This window comes from Hyaena hyaena, unplaced genomic scaffold (genome assembly GCF_003009895.1).
Source record: "Hyaena hyaena isolate Hyena2069 unplaced genomic scaffold, ASM300989v1 scaffold_111, whole genome shotgun sequence".
Lineage (NCBI taxonomy): Eukaryota > Metazoa > Chordata > Mammalia > Carnivora > Hyaenidae > Hyaena > Hyaena hyaena.
Genome location: NW_024080743.1, coordinates 3,491,060 through 3,509,742, shown reverse-complemented (window position 1 = coordinate 3,509,742; position 18,683 = coordinate 3,491,060). Strand labels below are relative to the sequence as shown.

The 18,683-nt window shown below is 39.7% G+C and overlaps 1 protein-coding gene and 1 long non-coding RNA gene across 2 annotated transcripts; one reads left to right on the top strand and one right to left on the bottom strand.

Moving 5' to 3' along the window:
- On the top strand, window positions 1-12,725 carry DNTTIP2 (deoxynucleotidyltransferase terminal interacting protein 2). Its single transcript, XM_039236480.1, has 7 exons — window positions 1-111; window positions 1,167-2,809; window positions 4,582-4,720; window positions 7,537-7,632; window positions 9,049-9,213; window positions 10,731-10,840; window positions 12,266-12,725. Exons 1-7 carry the CDS (start codon window positions 40-42, stop codon window positions 12,357-12,359), a joined length of 2,319 nt encoding a protein of 772 aa, XP_039092411.1. The 5' UTR covers window positions 1-39; the 3' UTR covers window positions 12,360-12,725.
- On the bottom strand, window positions 9,611-17,326 carry LOC120234572. Its single transcript, XR_005529130.1, has 3 exons — window positions 17,166-17,326; window positions 13,491-13,555; window positions 9,611-9,759 (listed from the first exon to the last, which is right to left on the bottom strand). It is a non-coding gene; the product is annotated as an uncharacterized LOC120234572 (long non-coding RNA).
- Window positions 17,327-18,683: the final 1,357 nt, after the last annotated feature.

Genomic DNA, 18,683 nt, shown 5'->3' with positions numbered 1-18,683 from the left:
TCCGGGGCGCCGGAAGCGAGGTGCCCGCGAGTCGGGAAGATGGTGGTAACCAGGTCCGGGCGGCCTCAGGCCGCGATCCAAGCCACGTTGGCCGAAAGCTCTCAGCAGAAGGTAGGGGATCGCAGAGGGCCGTCGTTTCCGCGCGCTGCCTCGCAGAGCGGCGCCTAGGGTGCGGGGGCGGCGCGCAGGCGCGGCGGAGCAGCGTGAGGAGGAGCGGCGGGAAGCGCACGAGCTGGGCGCGCTGCCTGTTTCAGGCCCGTCGCCAAGCCCGTAGCTTCTTCTTCGGTCCTCGCTGTGATCTTTTAAGGCAGTCCTCAGCAGGTGACAGAGAGGTCAGGTAATTTGCTTTGGGTGGAACGCCTCCGTAGCGCCGGTGCACGGCTGAGGCCTTTTAACCTGTTAACACCGTCCGCAGGAGGATTAATTTCGGCGACCAAGTGTTTGTCTAATTAGGGTTGAAAAGAAGGTGGCCGTGTTTTCACGTGGGGAGCTGGTAATGGCCCGACAGCACTTTCTTTAAGTCGACCGGGGGGGGGGGGGGGGGGGGGGGGGGGGGCGGGGAGGAGCGCCAGTGACGCCGCCTGGTGGCTGTCAGTGGCGCCAGTGGTCCTCTGCTCTGATTCTGCGGCCCAGTGAATGGAGCGTTAATTCTTTTATGTACCTAAGGTAAGGGCCGCGACCGAGTCCACTGGTGTGTGTGTTCCTAAACACATCTGTGCTCAGAGTTCCTATTTCCCTTCTTCTCTCTTCTGGGTGTGTGTGTGTGTGTGTCAGAATGCAGGTCCACCAAGCCTATTTGGCATTTGATGATTCAGTGTGGAATTTTTTCACTTAATTGTTTTACTCCCTAAAGTTATATCTAGGTCTTGGGGAGGAGAGTGAGGTAGGGTCTTCCTAATGCAGAGTCAGATCCATTGCGTCTTTTATTTTTAGTTTTTAAAATCTTGGGTATGGGTTGTTGTGAGGCAGGGTCCTGCAAATGTGGGGGCAGATCCAGGTTTTTTTTTTTTTCTTTAATCGTCGGTGGTGATTATCTTTGTAATAACAATCTCGCTAATTGAGTTTTTAAGTTCACTCTTAAAATTTGCTCCTGAAAGGAGCATTTCACTTGCTTTGCCATAGTTCCAGCCCTACCTGAATTACAGTGTATTTGTTCTGACTTACAGAATTCTGCTGCTGAAAGAATTGAGGCACATCCAAAAGCCAGGAAAGAATCTCCAGCTGGTGAGCCAACGACTGCTGAGTCACAAACCACTAGGAAACAAAGTCCAGTCCCTAGAGCTCCTAATAGCAAAAAGAGGAAGAGCAGAACTACAGTCTCGTTACCAGAGATAAGCAAACCATCTACTGATGGAGAGACCTCTGAGGCAGAGTCAGATTGTTCTTCTGTGACCGAATTCCAGGATCCCATTTTAAGAGTAACTAGGAGACGGCAGATCTTAGTTGCATGCACCCCAGTGTCTACTGTTAGGAAAAGGCCTAAAATAACTCCAATAAATCAGTCTCCTGTGGAAGAAGAAGCAGATGACTCTGAAGCTGAATCACATACCTCAGGTATTTCTAGAATTGTGCCGCCCACATTAATAACTACAAGAACTAGAAGAAGTAAGACTAAATCCCTGAGAGAGCCAAACCAAGAATTGCATGCAGAAGCTATTTCTGATGCCGAGTCATCATACTCAGACATTTCTTCAATTTCTGGGGTGACATCTATGAGAACAAGAAGTATGCAGAAGAAATCACAGTCACACACTGAGGAGAAAAATACTAATATTGTACCAGAAACTGAAAAGCAAATTATAAATTTGCCAGTGAATTCAGAGGATTCAGATACCAGACAAACAGCTTGTTTACTTGCAAGATCTCCTTCTCAGATAAATAAGCAAAGTTTCTACAGTAATGAAATGTATAAGGACTTTGATGATTCCTTCCACAGAAATTCAGGGAAAAAGAAAACAGTGCAAAAACGTCAACATTTTAACACAAGAGAGGAAAAACAGGCCAGTGTTGCACCTCTCAAAGAAGTAACAAAGCAGAATTGTAAGAATATAGATGAAGAAGCCAAAGGAATGGTAAACGAGGAAAAAGAAAGAAATGAGAAAAATTCTCAGTTGGAGAGCCTTTCTGAACCTCAGGACACTAGCATTCAGCAGTTAGTTTCACAAAGGCAGTCAACCCCGCAAAATAACAAAACTGCCTCAGAGCCCACAGATCTGAACTGTGAGGCTATCATGAAATCATTAGCTCAGACATTTGCAGTGGTGGAAGTGGACAGGTGGAGTGAAGAGAGGAAGAACACCATAAAAACAAGTGACCTGACAGACTTTGGTGATGGCAGTGATGAAGAAGAGTGCACAGTTACAGGCATCCGTGACGACATAAATGGAGAAAGGGATGGAGATTTTGAGTGTGAGACCAGACTGTTCAAGTCTGAGCTCAACACATCTCTGGATAAAGGTGACTCTGTTTTCTTAGTTCTCAGCAGTGATGAGAGCCAGCAGTCTGAAAACAGTGAGAACGAAGAGGACACTGTGTGCTTTGTTGAAAATAATGGTCAAAAAGAGTCATTAAATGGAGACTCAGAAAACATGTCCTGTGACAACCCATTGTTTGTCATTGACACAACTCCCGGATTGAGTACTGATAAACACTTTTACCTGGATGAGGGAGACAAGGCAAGTGAGGTTGCCACCGAGGAAGAAAAAGAGGAAGAGGATGAAAAAAGTGAAGAACCATCCGACCATGACAGAGATAAAGATGATGAGTTTAGTGATGAAGACGACTTACTAAATAGCACAAAGTCTAAACTGTAAGTTTTTTCTTTATTTTTTAAAGTTTTTGATACATATTTCAAGTGGCTAATTTGCCATAAAAATATAAAATATTAGAAGTCATAGGAATCGAGAAAATTACTGTCTCATGTTCTTTTTTTCTTTTAATGTTTATTTTTTGAGAGGATGAGTGGAGAACGGGCAGAGAGAGAAGGGGACAGAGGATCTGAAGCAGGCTCTGCGCTAACAGCAGAGAGCCAGATGTGGGGCTCAAATTCACAAACCATGAGATCATGACCAGAGCAGAAGTCAGCCATTTAACCAACTGAGCCACCCAGGAGCCCCTGCTTCAGGTTCTCTATGAAAGAGCTCTTTTATCCACCATTTCCCTAGTCTATGCTAGTGCCTTTGTTACATATTTCTCCCACCAGTGATCTATTAGAAATCATCTATTAAGATTTTCCTACGTGATAGTTAAGAACAACATAAAAAGAAAAAAAAGGAACTTTACTCCCCTCCATGTGGATCGTAGAGAAGTTGAAAAATAGAGAAAAGCCGGAGAAAAATAATCACCTATAATCCGCCAGTCACCCAGTACCAACATTTGGGGCTATTGCTTTAGTTTCTTTTTTTCTGTTTTAAGTTTGTTTTTCCAGGCACAGGTCCCTGGTGGCAGTGAGTCCACTGGAAATACAGACATCCCTGGTAAGGGTCTGTACATTAATGGATGCCCAGTCTTCACTCTGAACCAGTGAAATCAATCTCTGAGGCTAGCCTCGGGCATTTTGTTTTTCTAAAGTCACACTGCTCTCCAGGATAATTCTTCTGTACCTTTAGGGTTGAGAATCACTGCCAAACCACTGCAGTAGAATGATTTCACTTACCAGCCGAGGTTGATCAAAGCTTTCAACTGCCGTTTATATGAATAATTACGGAAGAAAGTAACTATAAGTCCAAATGTATTTGCTTATAAAAAGGACCTTTCAGTAATGTAAAAGTAGAAATTCTTATTACATAAATATAGCAGGAGCCCAGACCAAACTGTAGAAATTCTCATTTGGTAGGTCTGGGGTGTGACTTCTGTATTTTTAACAACCTCCAGTGGAAATACAGATAGATGTTCACCACTGTTTAAAATTCACTGATTTAGAAGCTTTACCAAATGCCCTTAGTTACCCAGAAAAACGTTTGGAAGTTCAGAACCTTTTCTCATTAGTATTAGAGATGGAGGTATGTACATTTAACTCACTACCTGTATGTGAAGTTGAGCTAAACTGCCAGATATATCTCCTCTTTTCTGATTCTTTTCTTTATAAAATCCCTTTATGAAGTGCATTGGCATGTGATCTTACTCCTCTTTAAGAAAATCTGGGGAATAAATCCAAAAAGACTTTTTTCATTCAGTATTCATGCCAGAATTTGCTTCTGAATTGTTCTGTTAGATTTAAAACGTGTATTCACAGTTTTTCAGAATCCACTGTAAAAGTAAGATATTCTTTCTTTTTATTGTAGCGGGGTGGGGGGGATGTCATTGGCAGTAAAGGAGAGAAGGAAAAATGTGATTTGAAAAATATAGTCTTGGGGCACCCGGGTGGCTCAGTAGGTTAAGCGTCCCACTTCAGCTCAGGTCATGATCTCACAGTTTGTGAGTTCAAGCCCTGCATTAGGCTCTGCGCTGACAGCACAGAGACTGCTTGGGATTCTCTCTCTTCTCCATTCTCTCTCTCAAAAAAAACAACTTTTAAAAAAATAATAAAAATACAGTCTCAGTTATTTTCATTTGATCTTTAATCGATCGTTTCTCTTTCAGTCTGAAGTTGACAAGCAGCAGCATAGACCCCGGTTTGAGTATCAAGCAGTTGGGTGGTTTGTATATTAATTTCAATGCAGACAAACTACAGTCAAAAAAGAGAACCCTAACACAGATCAAGGAGAAAAAGAAAGATGCGGTAAGTTACATGGAGTGTCCTGTCGGTTTTCATAGAACTAAGCAGTCACTTCTAGAAACGATTAGTTCTTGATAAGAGATTAGTTTTCCTGCAGGAAAATCACATTAGCCTACTGTGCTCCTTTTTTCCCCTCAGAGTGCTAGCTTTAAAAGATAACATTAGAAAAATAAATTAATACAGGATCAGCAGTCCTCTTTTTGCACCCACCAGTTATCCCAGGGGTTGTGTTTTCTTCTCCTTTCCTGCCATATTTTTAGTTCTTAACTGTTAGGGATGCTGTTGAGAATCTGAAAACTGGGTGCCCACTTCTGCCCACCAGGAAAAACACATATGTGCACATAGACCTAAAATCGTACATATAATTTCAGAAGGAAATTCCAGGGTCGGCAAACTCACCCAGACCCTCAGCTTTAGTCACAACCTCGCGTGGCTTCCCCGAATCGGTACTTTTCAGCCTTGTTGTCCCTTTAGGTCTTTTCTGCCTGTTGACTGTTCTTCCAGATTTGCTCAGGCATTCGACCTCACTGATAGAGCTCTCGCTTCTCTTTCCGGCCGGAACCAACTCCTTCAGTATTCTCTGCTGGTTAATGATGCCAAAATCTCTTTTCCTTTTGCAGTCAGTCACTGAGCCGAAGGGATGCTGCTGCTTACATACTTTGTCCTCTGTTCCCTCCTTTTCACCCCACGGTCACTGGCTAGTGCAGGGCTTTGTTTTTTCATCTAGACTACTGCAGTAGCCTCTTTATTCTTTTCTTCAAGCCATCCTCCAGGTGCTAGGTTTCTCTCTTTAAAAATACAAATCTGGGCACCTGGCTGGCTGGGTCATAAGAGCGTATACCTCTTGATCTCCAGGTTGTGAGTTCAAGCCACATATTAGGTATAGAGATTACTTTAAAAAACACACACACAAACACCAATCTAACCATGCAGTTCTGTTGAAGTCCTTCAGTGGTTCTTCAGAACAATCAAGTTGCTTCTTTTCCTTCAGCTGTGTTCCCGTGCTGCATTCCCTGAACATGCCCTGCCCTCTCCAAGTCCAGTACAGAGTTCATAGATCACTGCCTTTGGGAGACATTCTCTGACTCTAGTCCTTTCCACCACCTCCTCTGTGCTTCTGCAACACCCAGTATAGAGTTGACTTGTTATTGATCGCATGGTTGTGTAATTGTTATTTTGCTGTCTTTTAGCTTTATATTTCTAAAACAGGATTCCTCAACCTCTGCAATACTGGTACTTTGGGCTAGACACCTCATTGTTGTGGGAGGGTGTCTCTTGCTCACGGTAGTATGTGCAGTGGCATCCCTAGCCTCTACCCACTACTTGTCAGTGGCATCCACCCCCCACCCCCACCCCATTTACACCCCTCCCCACGCACACACACTTTCACACCATAGTACGTGACACAAAACAAGCTCTTAAAAACTTGCTAAGTAAATGTTATGCTCTCATTTCTGAGTGGAAGGATCAAGTCTAGATTACTACTCTACTACCCACAAATTTCTAGGCCTGAACCTGAATTGAGGATTTCTGAATTGATTAATTTCAAACATTACTGACCAAATTAATACTTCTGTGAACTACTTTGAGGGCCAAGGAGCAGTTTTCTTTAGTTCTTATACTATGGGAGAGGACTAATTACCCCGAAGCACTTTTTAGTAACATATAAATAGTATTATGACGATATTTATGTATCCTATGCAGACAAAAGCAGAAGTCATTTAGGAAAAGATTAACAGGTTTAACTACACAAAATTTCAAAACTTCTACAATGAACACCTTAACAAAGAGAAGTAGAAAACCACAGGTTAATACCCTGAGATAAAATGATTTTTACAAATTGTTAAGAACAGCCATATAGAAAAATGAAAAAGAACCTCCAAAAGTACAGGTATCTCCCACAGAAGACTTACACATAGCTACTAAATACACAAAAAGATGATCAACAGCAAACGGAAACAGCCATAAGGCAACATTGAGGACACACAAAAAGATGATACCTAGTGTTGGCAGCCATGTAAAGAAAAAGACATTGATTAACCGTTGGTAGGATTTAACCTTACTTGAATACAAGGCAATTTAGCAATATCTGTCAGAACTTAGAATCTTACAGAAATAATCACAAGTGTGCAGAGATGATGTTTACAGTGTTGAATGGGAAAAGATTTGACGGACACTTAAATGTCAGAAGAAAAAGTATAGTGCATAACAGCTATTGAAAAGTATGAAGATCTACATGTGAACTGACATTAAAAGAGTGTCTAAGCTATGTTGCTGAACTGTAAAAAGCAGATTTATCTAGACAGGATGATTTGTTGATATAACATAAATTATATGTTGTTTAATCAAATTTATATCACTGTATTTAATAATATCTCCTCATCAGAGGAAGCTGTTTTACCAACATCAAAAGAACCTACTAAAGGCTTGTTTTTTTCAGAGATTTCTATAGCTGTTATGGCATTTTTCCTGTTGCTTTATTATCCAGTTGTTTGATGCAAGTGGCTGGTTGCAAATCCATAAAAACAAGTTAGACAAATTAAAGTATATCTGATGTGTGCCGATTCAGTTTAGAAAAAGAAATTTAAGATGAAATTTCCTAAAATAATCGTTCAGTTTGCCTTCTACAGCATTTATATTGTGATATAATTTATAAACTTAAGGACTAAAACAATTGTGCAGTAGTATGGTTGTGCATAAAGAGGGCTGATACGTTTGGAGTAGCCAGTGTGGGAGATGTTTTTCTTAGAAGGTAAAAGATGTAGGAAAAGATTATATGATATTCTGATATTTTTAAAACCAATTTAGCATGTTTGTAGCTTTTGCAGAAATCCATCATTACTCCTGATTTTGAAAAAAACTACTGTGTCCCACCATATAGTGAATCAAAGTATCAACTTCAGAAAAAACGCAGAGTAAGTATAGTGGCTCTCATTATTTGGAATGTTTAGATGTGTTTGACTATATAATTAAGCTTATACACCATGGTTGTATAATTTAAAGATACTTATTTTGGGGGCACCTGGCTGGCTCATCCAGTAAAGTATGCGACTCTTAATCTCAGGGTTATGAGTTCTATCCTCGCATTGGGTGCAGAGATTATGTAAGAAAAATAAAATCTTAAAAAAAAATGTATTTGCAAAGAGTTGTCACAGAATTTTAAGGGCCCATAAAATGCAGTTTCATAAACACATTCTATACAAATTTTCACTTGGTGAAAGTGCACCAGGTGGTGCACACGAACACCTTTTTTCCCCCCTTCTTAGGCAGCCAGCATATAAGGTCACTGTCCATACCTCTTGGTTTATAGTATTGCTCACAGAGAGCCAAGAGCTCCGTTGTAGGCTGTTGTAGGGAACTTAATGTAAAAACCTGGGTCTCTATAGTCTGCCCGTTGAGAAGGGTAGGAAACTATTTTCTCGTTTTTGTTTTTTAATGTTTATATTTGAGAGAGAGAGACAGTGTGCAAGCAGGAGAGGGACAAAGAGAGATGGAGAGAGAATCTGAAGCAGGTTCCAGGCTCTGAGCTGTCAGCACAGAGCGCAATGCAGGGCTCCAACTCCAGATCCGTGAGATACGACCTGAGCTGAAGTCAGATGCTCACCAACTGAGCCTCCCAGGCGCCCCTAGTAACTATTTTCTTTTGTAAAAATTGGGGATTGTTTCCACCCACCATTTCAACTGATAAGCATAAAGTTATCAAAGGAGCTTGAAGGAAATTTGAGGGTGGTGCCCCAATAATGTCTCAGCACTAATGTGGAGCATTTCAGGCATGTAGTAGACACTATGTAATGTTGTATGAGTAAAAAATAAAATTAGGTAAATAACTTGCTGGTAGTTTCTCAAAGAATTTTTTTTAATTTTAGAAAAAATATAAATTTCTGGACTGGTCAGACTAAGTGACTTTGAGTCACCTGGGTGACCTGGGTAACATAAAAATGTTAATATTTTACATTACATATAAGCTCCAGAAGTGAAAATGTTCTTATCCACTATCTCTTGTGTAGGCTGTATATTACAGAATAAAGATTGCAGGTGCGGGTTCTTCTCTGGCAAGTCAGCAATTTCTTACTAAGACACAATAAAAATTTAAGGAACCCTCATTTATGAAATTGATAATACTATGCCTGATTTACCAAAGTAAAACACTTGTGACTCAGTTTCTTTTATGAAAGGTGAATCTAAGGACTAATCCTGTAAAGTAACCTCATTTGTTTTTAATTCATGAAATTTTCTGTGTATATAATTTTGGAGGGAATGAGGTATAGTTTATACACTGCTTATTAAAGTCAGAATTTTCGGTTTAATTGTTCTTGAAATCTGAATTTCAGAAAGAACGACAAAAAACAGCAGGTGATGGCTGGTTTGGTATGAAAGCTCCAGAATTGACAGATGAACTTAAAAACGATCTCAAAGCACTGAAGATGAGAGCTAGTATGGACCCAAAAAGGTTTTATAAGAAAAATGATAGGGATGGCTTCCCCAAGTACTTCCAGGTATGAAACTATAATGGTGGTGATGTTTTGTGGATTTTAGTTTGGAGAGCACTATAGTTTTATGTTTACTCTGAACATGCGTGAATATTTATGATGCACATCTGCTTAGGCTGTGTAATAACGGTCGCAACCCATTTGGCAACCAGCTTGTAATGGCGTTCTCTAGAGAGAGAAGGTGTTGCAAATGGTCACAAAGTTTACAGGTCATATCTCTAAAAGTTACAGAACCTGTAAGTTGAGTGTATTCATGTAAAAATAGTATTAGCCTAACAGCAAGAATCCTTACAGGATAGAGGAGGAAATAGGGAATCATTTGCACCAAACTCTTCCTTCTCCAAGTAGAGGGTCATCTCCAGGCAAATGTTGAAAATAAGTTAAAAGTGTTTGCAGATGAAAATCCAGTTGATTCGCCCTCTGGTGGCTGTCAACTTCCGTCTGTTCTTGTTGACTACCTTTCCTGTGAGTCATGTGAATTACTACAGTAGTCCTCCTCTGGGTCTGCTGTCCCTTGCAGTCTGTCCTTCACATTGTAGCCAATCATCTGTTCTTTACCAAAAAAAAAAAAAAGGTGCTCTGTTCATGATACACCTCTGCTCAATGATATCACAGATCTCATGCAATGATACTTTCTATGTTTCTGTATGACATAGAGGATAGAGTCTTTACAATCTGCACTCAACTCAAACCTTTTGTTACATAGCCCTCTTAAGCTCCAACACACTCAGTCACTGTCTTTTCAGAATATGCACAGACTGGCCTTGGCATTCAGACTTTGCATGACATGCTTGGCTCTGCTGTGTTTGCTTGGTGGAATTTGTCCATACAAATCTAAGCTAAAATGTCATCCTTGTGAAACGGTGACTTCCATTAGGTAGAATTGGTCAACTTCTTTTTTCATGGCATCTACAGTGTTTTGTTCAGCATAATAATTATGTTATGCTTTAATCTTTTAGTTACCTGTCTATGGATTTTCCTTAAGCCTTTGGCTCTTTCCTGGCAGGAACCAGATGCTCTTTGTCGTTGTTTCCCGAACACTTGGCACAGTACTTGGCACATAGTAGATACAGTAAATTTTACTTAGTTGAATGTATGAACAAATGCAGAGTGGTTACTAAGAAGGGAGCATTTATGATAACCTATGAAATCAAATAGGTGTGTAGTAGAATTTGTCAATTTCACTGAGAAGCTAAAATGTGAAAGAGTTCATATTCTCTGTCCCACTTTTCTAGTTACACTGTTCATCAAGAATTTGCTCTAATGCCTAGCACTAAATTTCACAAAAGGATTTGTGGCTTTACTATAAATTCCAATGAAATGTCACTAGTAGGACCCAATGCCAATTGAATAGGGGACTTATTTTTGCTTTAAAAAATGGCAAAACTAACTTTAATATCAATATAATTTAAGTTGGGTTTTCCATTCCTTTCTATAAATACACTTTGTTAGAGCTACCCTGAAAAATGCAGGCAACTTAGCATTCAAGTATTATAGGACTTATGTCAATCATTTGCTCATAGATTGGAACCATTGTTGACAATCCAGCTGACTTCTACCATTCCCGAATTCCCAAAAAACAAAGGAAGAGAACTATTGTGGAAGAACTGCTGGCTGATTCTGAGTTCAGAAGGTAAAGGAATTTATGTTTCACTTTGAATTATATATGCTTCCCTTTAGAACATATATAAACTTAAATTTCAGGTAATTTTTAAATGCTTTAGCACAGCAGCACTATTTACATTTTGACGAGATAACTTATTTATTAGGGGGAACTGTCCTGTGCAGTGTAGAATGTTGGTTGTTTTTGTAGATTTTCTCTGTTCCTTCTTCTCTTGCTCTCTTCCCTTACGGTTTGATGGCTTTATTTAGTATTATGCTTGGATTCCTTTCTCTTTATTTTTGTGTATTATGGTTTTTTATTGTGGTCACCACTGGGTTCATATGTAACATCCTATGTGTGCAGCAGTCTATATTACTTTAATGTCACTGAAGTTCGAACACATTTGATTTGGTTTTGTTTCATTTTTAATGTAATCTTAGGTTTGTTAGAATGTGTGTAAATTGTGCTGCTGACTTCTTGGGAGATTTAGTGAGCTGTAAAATTGTAATGGGCTTAAATAGCTTCTGTTTTATTTTTTTAATGTTTATTTTTGAGAGAGTGTGCACACCAGGGAGGGGCAGAGAGAGAGGGAGACCAAGAATCCCAAGCAGGCTTCACTCTGCCAGCACTGAGCCTTACATGGGGCTCCAGCTCACGAACTGTGAGATCATGACTTGAGTGAATTAAAACAGAGTCGGACACCCAACTGACTGAGCCACCCAGGCGGCACACTCCCTGCCTTTTTTTTTTTTTTTAAATGTTTCTGTTTTAGAGAGAATATTAGCTAATCCTTAGCTCTAGTAATAACAGATTTATGTAACACCGTGAAAGTGGTCTAGAACAAAGAAATTTTATAGGTTAGAGGATTTTTACTTTTTCCTAATTAACTAATAAGTCCTCCTTTTGAACTTTTGTGTACTACATTTATCAGTATTTACTATAATGGCAATTAAAATTAAGAAACCTTAAAAATATTTATGAATTCCTTTAAAAATATCCCATTGCACATTAACAAATATTTTCATAAACAAAACCAATTTAGTGCAGATCTCTTTCATATCTGGCTTAAAGGTAGATAGAGCCTCATACTGCTTCTGCATTAGTCTGCTGCTGTTACATTTTCATCCTACAAAAATGTTTAAAGCCTCTGATACCATCTGGATAACTAGATACAGTGCATGGGTCTCCAGTGGCTTAAAGTTTTCAAAAGCCCTCCCTTACAGTAGCCATTTTTTCTCAATAGACTGCAGGCTCTGAGGGTAGGGACTGTGGTTGTCTTGTTCAGGGCTCAAGTCTCCCAGCTCCGGGTACAGCTTCATAATGGTGCAACTTATACAAACGTAATAAAACAGTGAGAGTGCAAAAAATGTTTTGAGGATTAGAAGTTATACCACCCCCATTACATTAACTTCTAATGTCATACTGTAGAACTTAAAGGTGTGGTTTTCTTTTTAGATATAACCGAAGGAAGTACTCAGAAATCATGGCTGAAAAAGCAGCAAATGCAGCAGGAAAGAAGTTTCGAAAGAAGAAGAAATTTCGCAATTAAGATTCACCAAGCAAGCCACGTATTTTACATTTCCCTTTGTTAACTCCAGATGTTTTTGAAAACTAACACCATCACACAAATTGATATAGACTGGCTCTGTCTGAAAGTTGACTTGAGGGAGAATCAATCACGTACCCCTTGGGATAAAAGCAAGTGTATCTACAAAAGACCCACCCATGCTTAGACTCTTTGAGGGAGAAAAAGGGAAACCTCAACCATTTTAAGATGATTAACATTTTTGTACAGTTTTCAACACTTATTTAAAGAAAGTTGAATTAAAAAACATTTAGAAAGTATAAAGTTTGTTAACATATACCAAAAAAAACTTTAAAATTACATAATAAAGCTAAACAGTGCTGCAATTCACACGTAGGGGTGTGTGTGCATGTGTAGTGGGGAGATGGTAGACAGGAAATGTCCTTTCCCAAGTTTAGGTCCAGAAAATTGGTAAAGCTAGAGATCTGCTTGTTGCAAGTATAAAAGTCATAGTTGGAACCAAAATATTCTTGGAGTTTGAAAGATAACTGAAAAACTAAATGAAACTATAAAAAAGACTTAAAAAGGTAATGAAGACTTCCCAGAAAGTCTGGGTTAAACGTAGAAGACGCAGAACTGCTTTCTTTCCCTAGCAACTAAAACAGGAGGAAAGATTGTATCCAGCTTTAGTGTTGTGTTCCAGGTGTACTAGGATTAAATCCATATAATTTTAACTTGGCCGTGAATAGTTTTAAAGTGGTTCCGTTTATCTCCTCCAATGGCAGGAGTATGCATCCTGGCTAACCTACTTGTGGCACCCAAGGAATGCTGGCCCTCTCTTATAACGCTTCTTAGTGGGTTCTTCCCTTTAATGTCATCATTTATGGAACCTCTGTTTTCCCAGCAAACTGCTCCTTGAGATTTCAGTAAATACAAAATCTCTTATTTTGTGTTTAATGCTTGGGATCATAACCAACCTAGTAATAGAACGGACACTGGCATTCATAGGTGGAGTTAGGCAAGTATCTCTTATCTGTTCTCCTTTACAGAAAAACTTTTATTCCAAGAATATTAAGTTTTGGTTTCCAGTGGGTAAAATAAGGACCCACTATGAGAGAATTAAATATCAAAACAAGAGGAAATAAATTAGTTTACCCTTTGCAGATTCTTCCAGAAGGAGTCGCTGTTCTCAGAACACTGCTTAAACTCATGCTACTTTGCTGTAAGAAGACTAAAAATTGTTAATCATTTGGTATGATGTCTGCACGGAGGGTTGAGGACTTGCCCAATGTTTTCTCAGGGCTGAGGTGTGGATCAGCTTCTTATCTACTCTATTCGTGATGGTTTCTGACTCATGAATCCCACGATAGGTTAAATTGTTTGGTACCTGAAAACTGCAGCTCTGCCAAGTATCTGTGACATTACAGTGCATATTACAAGGAAAACAAGATTAGTGACCTCTGATCTTTGCCACACAAAAAAGCATTAGAGCCTTCTGGGTTAGGAGGCAGTGGTGAGGAAAGAGAATTGAACCCAAGGGCCAAGTCCAGCTCAGTCCCTAAGCAACCTTAGAGGTGTTCCGAGTATTTACTTTTAGTTACATTTTAACATGCTCTCTTTTGTCTGGTCTCCATGGATTCATTTTTAGTTTTACTTCCATTATATGTACTTTTGTAAAGCCACTTAAATAACTTGGAACAAAAAGAAGAGTTTTTAACAATTCCAAAACACTTATTCAGTGAAATAAGCGATACAACTAAAAATCATTTAAGGTCACCTCTATTAACATGTATTGCAAGGAATTAAAACTGATCATATGTTATAGCTTCTTCATTTCAAATAGGATCTTAAATTTGTTTTAAACCTTCAAAACTAAAGAAAGATATCTCTTAAGTATAATTGTTAGGTAAAGGTCAGAAGGAAATCTTAGTGTTCCCAGCCTTCTACAAATATCTGTATAATGTATTTGTCCTTTGTTTTTAAGCAAAGCAGTTCTGTGGACAAAGAGGTTATAGTGATTTTTGCCTTGTGTCCCTGAACTCAGTTCACCTGAACTAAGGCTTAACGACTAAGAAAGTAGCTTGACTCCTCAGGTGAAAAGCATTACAAAGCATATAAGTGCCGACCCAGAGTGTGCTGATAAGAGGGACTTCAACATACTGTGAGACCTTGAAAGATGTCTGAAACGCCCCATCTTGTTGCACAGGCTTTTAAGACCGCTTTTTAAATTAATGCTTCTGACACAGCTCGTTTTTTTAAGTCAGGAAATTAGGAAGCAGAAAAGGAGGATGGTAGAAATCAGATGAAGCCAGGGTGAAGTTAGTAAACAGTTCAATGAAACTGTCACAGTTGGTAAAGGTGGGCCCTGAGCTCCCTAGTGTCTCACAGAAAAATCAGGTCTGTGTGCAGTATTGATATAAAAACTGCTTTAGGGAAAAATTTATTCCTTATTATTAAGACCTGAGAAACTGATGAGAGGCCATACTTGGCTGTTGCAGAGCCATGGCACAGTTTTAAAGGAAAAGGTGGGGAGAGGGGAGTTAAGGGCTACATAGAAAAGTTTAATAAAACCTTGAGTAACTTGGATAAATTTATGGGACCCCCACTCTTAGGAACAGTAAGTTACAAGAAAACAAAAAATGTTAATACCGTTTCTCAGGTATGTAGAGGTACTTTTTCCATTTGGTTTGTCCATCACAGACAACTACCGTCGCAGTAACAACCTAGAACATCTTATTGCAAGTTTTCAGGAAGGACTGAAACGAAACAATGCATTCTGATTAGCTGTTCCCCAAGCATCTGACCAATTAAAATGTAAGATGCAAGTCTTCTCATTATTAATAAGTTAAAAGTGAGGAAGAAAGCTTTCTAGTTTTAAAAGTGAAGGAATGCTTCCAGTTACTAAAATAGCAGGACCTATAATTAAATATCCTAGCAGATCAGTGTTCTAGCAAAGAAATTAAGCCTTAAAATGAGCTATGAGTTGTGAAGTTAGATAACAATGGAGAGGTCCTGAAGTGGAAAAACGTTATTAGTAAATACATCAACAGTGAGGAAGGCAAATCTATTTTAGGTACAGCTGATGGGTGGTGTATAGTATATGTTCCAGTTATCACTGCATAGCAAATTTTCCCCCAAAACTCAGTGACTCCAAACAACCCTGTGTTTTTATGTATCATGATTTGGTGGGTCAGGGGTTGGCTGAGTGATTTGTGCTCCACATGCTATTCAGATGAGGTCACTCAGTGGTATTCAGCTAGTAGCTGAGTAGATCTGGATGCGGTTCAAGACACTTCTCTAACGTGTTAGCTAGGATGCTGTAATGTTCTCTTTTGGGTTCGACACATAGTGTATAGGAAATTCTACTTCCCACCTGCCTCCTTCCTACTCACCCCTCCAGAGGAGAAAGGAGTTGCTAACTAGATTGAAGTGAACCCAAGATACTGGGCTATATCTTTACAAATGAAGAGAGTGGCTGTATTAACAGGTCCGAAAACATATGCAGTCAGTCTTGCCCTGTCAGGATGCAGGTCTGTCATCCTCTCTTCCAAAGAAGGTGGGGAACTGGAGTCAGGGCTTTTCCCAAGAGAATACCATGAGAATCTTAGTTACCATATCCAATGAAGAATATTAAAAATGATGAAGAGGTGCTCTCTTCGACCTTTTTTATGGTAGGAAAAAACTACGTGCTCGTAGTCAACCAAGGGAAAAGAAATGTATGAAGTTTTGTTCAGTCTCCTCTCCTACACCTATCCTCCACCCTCCATAACTCACGAAGTTCAGAGGAATAACATAGTAAGGGAAAAGAATTCAAAAAAAGACACACATTGTGGTTAACTAGACTTTCTTGATCTTAAGTGTATTATCAGCAAGACATTTTTCCCTTAAGTGTATGTATGTGTGTATGTACTCACATTTATACACATACACATTGCCAAAATAGCAATGAACGTTGAGAAGAACAAGTCCTAGCTTAATTCTGGAATATGAAGCTCATCAAAACCTTGGCTAATTTATCTAATATCTGCCCTTCCGGCCAAATCTGCCACTTCTGACTTCAACTCGGGTGCCTTGATGTAGAGGGGAGTTAAATTTTTAAGGAACTGTTTATATATGTATGTACATACAAAAACATAATAATTTAGATAACCTCAGGTAAGCCCATAAAGTAGATGCTACTATTATCCTCTTATATAAGTTAAGAAATAGGCCCAGAGAGCTGAAGTAACCTGCCTAAGGTCACAGAGCTAGGAAGTATAACTCTTGTCGCCTTTGTATTTTAACCTTACGCTGTATCTGCATACCTGTTTCCATATCACAACAGAATCTGCTGAGCTTTTTTCCTTTCTTTACCAGTTACAAAACACATACTTCTTAGCTGAGACTGTGGCTACCTGGGGCAGGGGTGGGGAGATGGGGGGACAACTATGATTCTCACCTTTCTATGGGATGTGAGTGAAAGCAGTATGTTTAACTTCTGGGAAGTGTCCCTGAGATGAGCTTTGAATGACTCTCTCTATTTTCTCCCCCACTAACCAGTATGTTGACCTGATGGCAGGAGAGGAGCAATCTTCTCAGAACATCAGGAGGAGGCTGCATTTTAAGGTGAAAGAATAAAAAGGAGTCTGGGTCTCTCTTGATCAAATAGCTACCATTGCCTGATCTTTCACATGAGGAAGAAACCTCTGTCTTGCCAAATGCATTGTTACTTTGAGTTTCCTGCCACTCACAGCGAAAGCCAATCCTAATTAGCGGGACTATTGATCCATGGCTCCCAAGATCCATGGCTCTTGGAGTGAACTCCAAGAAAATGCACTCTATCTCACTCACCTGTGTAGTTCTTTCCTCCGTGGTGGTTTGACCTGAGCTAGTACTCAAAAATATATATGAAATGGAGGATGAATGAGATTGTAAAATATTTCTTAAATGCTGATGGATGGAGAAGACCCCAGATCAGGAGGAAGCTGAATGATAACACTCCTGGCCTCTGGTCTTTCTGGTCTGTACGGACCACAGGCAGCAGTAAGACGGGAGGCGTCTCCACCCCTTCAGGCAACTCTCTCCTCGTCCATACCTTCCTGGAGCCCTGGGTGTGGGGCAGAGCTGTTACAGAACACAAAGAAGACAGGTCTTCAAAAATGCACACCTTCAATTTTCCCTTGACCTTCATGCTTGTATCCCTGCACTCTTCCTACCTGCCTCAGAAGAGCAGATATTTTCCCATCATCTCTAGGCTACTCTTTTCCTCTTACTCTTGTCACATCTTGCATCTTAATTTTCTCATCTGTAAAACGGGGATAATTATTACTTATTAGGATCTGGGGAATAACTGAATGGCAAAGCCTAAGTAAACTGGTGGGCATAAGCAGTTGTTTAGAAAACTGTTAGACGTTTTCCTTTTCCTCGGGACTCCCTTCTCTAGAGAGGCACCTTGCTTCATCAGTTCTTGGAGAGAATACGTCCTAGCTTTCTTCGACTCTGAGAAACTCATTCTTTGCCTATCTGTGTTCTGGGTTTCTCCCCAAACCACCTCCCTACTTTCAGCCTCCATCCTTTTCTTACCTGGACAACTCTTAAGTGTCCTGAAGTGGGCTTCCCGCACTGTTCCAGCCAGGTATCCACGCTACAGCCACAGTGGGGACCGAAAGCACACATCGAATAGTCACATAGCTTCCCACCTAAAAAGCTGTTCAGTGCTTTCCCACTACCTTTTGGGTCAAGTCCACAGTCCTTAACATGTTGTACAAGACCTTCAGGACACAGTACCTGCTGGAATCACTGCAAAGAGATACTTTGTTTGTTTACATGTTTTTCCACTCTTAACAGGAGGAGCTCCTAAACAGCATACTTATGGCTGAGATCCAGCATATAGTAAAATGTGAGTAGTCAATAAGTGTTGAATGTAGTTCAGAAAATCTTTAATGGATAAGCAGTATCAAGGCTGCCCACGTGAAAGTGATGTAAGAACAAATGGGTTTTTCCCCTTCATTAACATTAGGTTTTGTTTTTGTTCCTTTGCTTTACCCTTTCAAAACTTAACTTTTTCTATTACATGAATAAGATAGACTTCATATGAAAAATTTCCAACATTACAATGAGATATAAAGAAGGCCCACCCCCCTTCATATCACTGTTCCTCCTGCCCCAGCATTGTTAACTACAGATGATTACAGAAATTTTCTATGCACAATCATAGAAATACACATTATTACTATTATTATTAGCATTATTTAGCACAAGAGAATCCTATTATTCTCATTTTCACATCGGCTTTTTTTGTTATCTTGGATATTTTTCCATAGCACTTTATATAAATCTTCCTCATTTTTTAAAGGTCTGTGTTGTATT

What these genes read in the sequence shown, in the direction of transcription:
- DNTTIP2 (XM_039236480.1), top strand. Translation starts at nt 40, where the DNA reads ATGGTGGTAACCAGGTCCGGGCGGCCTCAGGCCGCGATCCAAGCCACG. An exon ending in AATAGCACAAAGTCTAAACT is followed by an intron (nt 2,810 to 4,581) that starts GTAAGTTTTTTC and finishes TTTCTCTTTCAG; the next exon opens with TCTGAAGTTGACAAGCAGCA. An exon ending in GCTTCCCCAAGTACTTCCAG is followed by an intron (nt 9,214 to 10,730) that starts GTATGAAACTAT and finishes ATTTGCTCATAG; the next exon opens with ATTGGAACCATTGTTGACAA.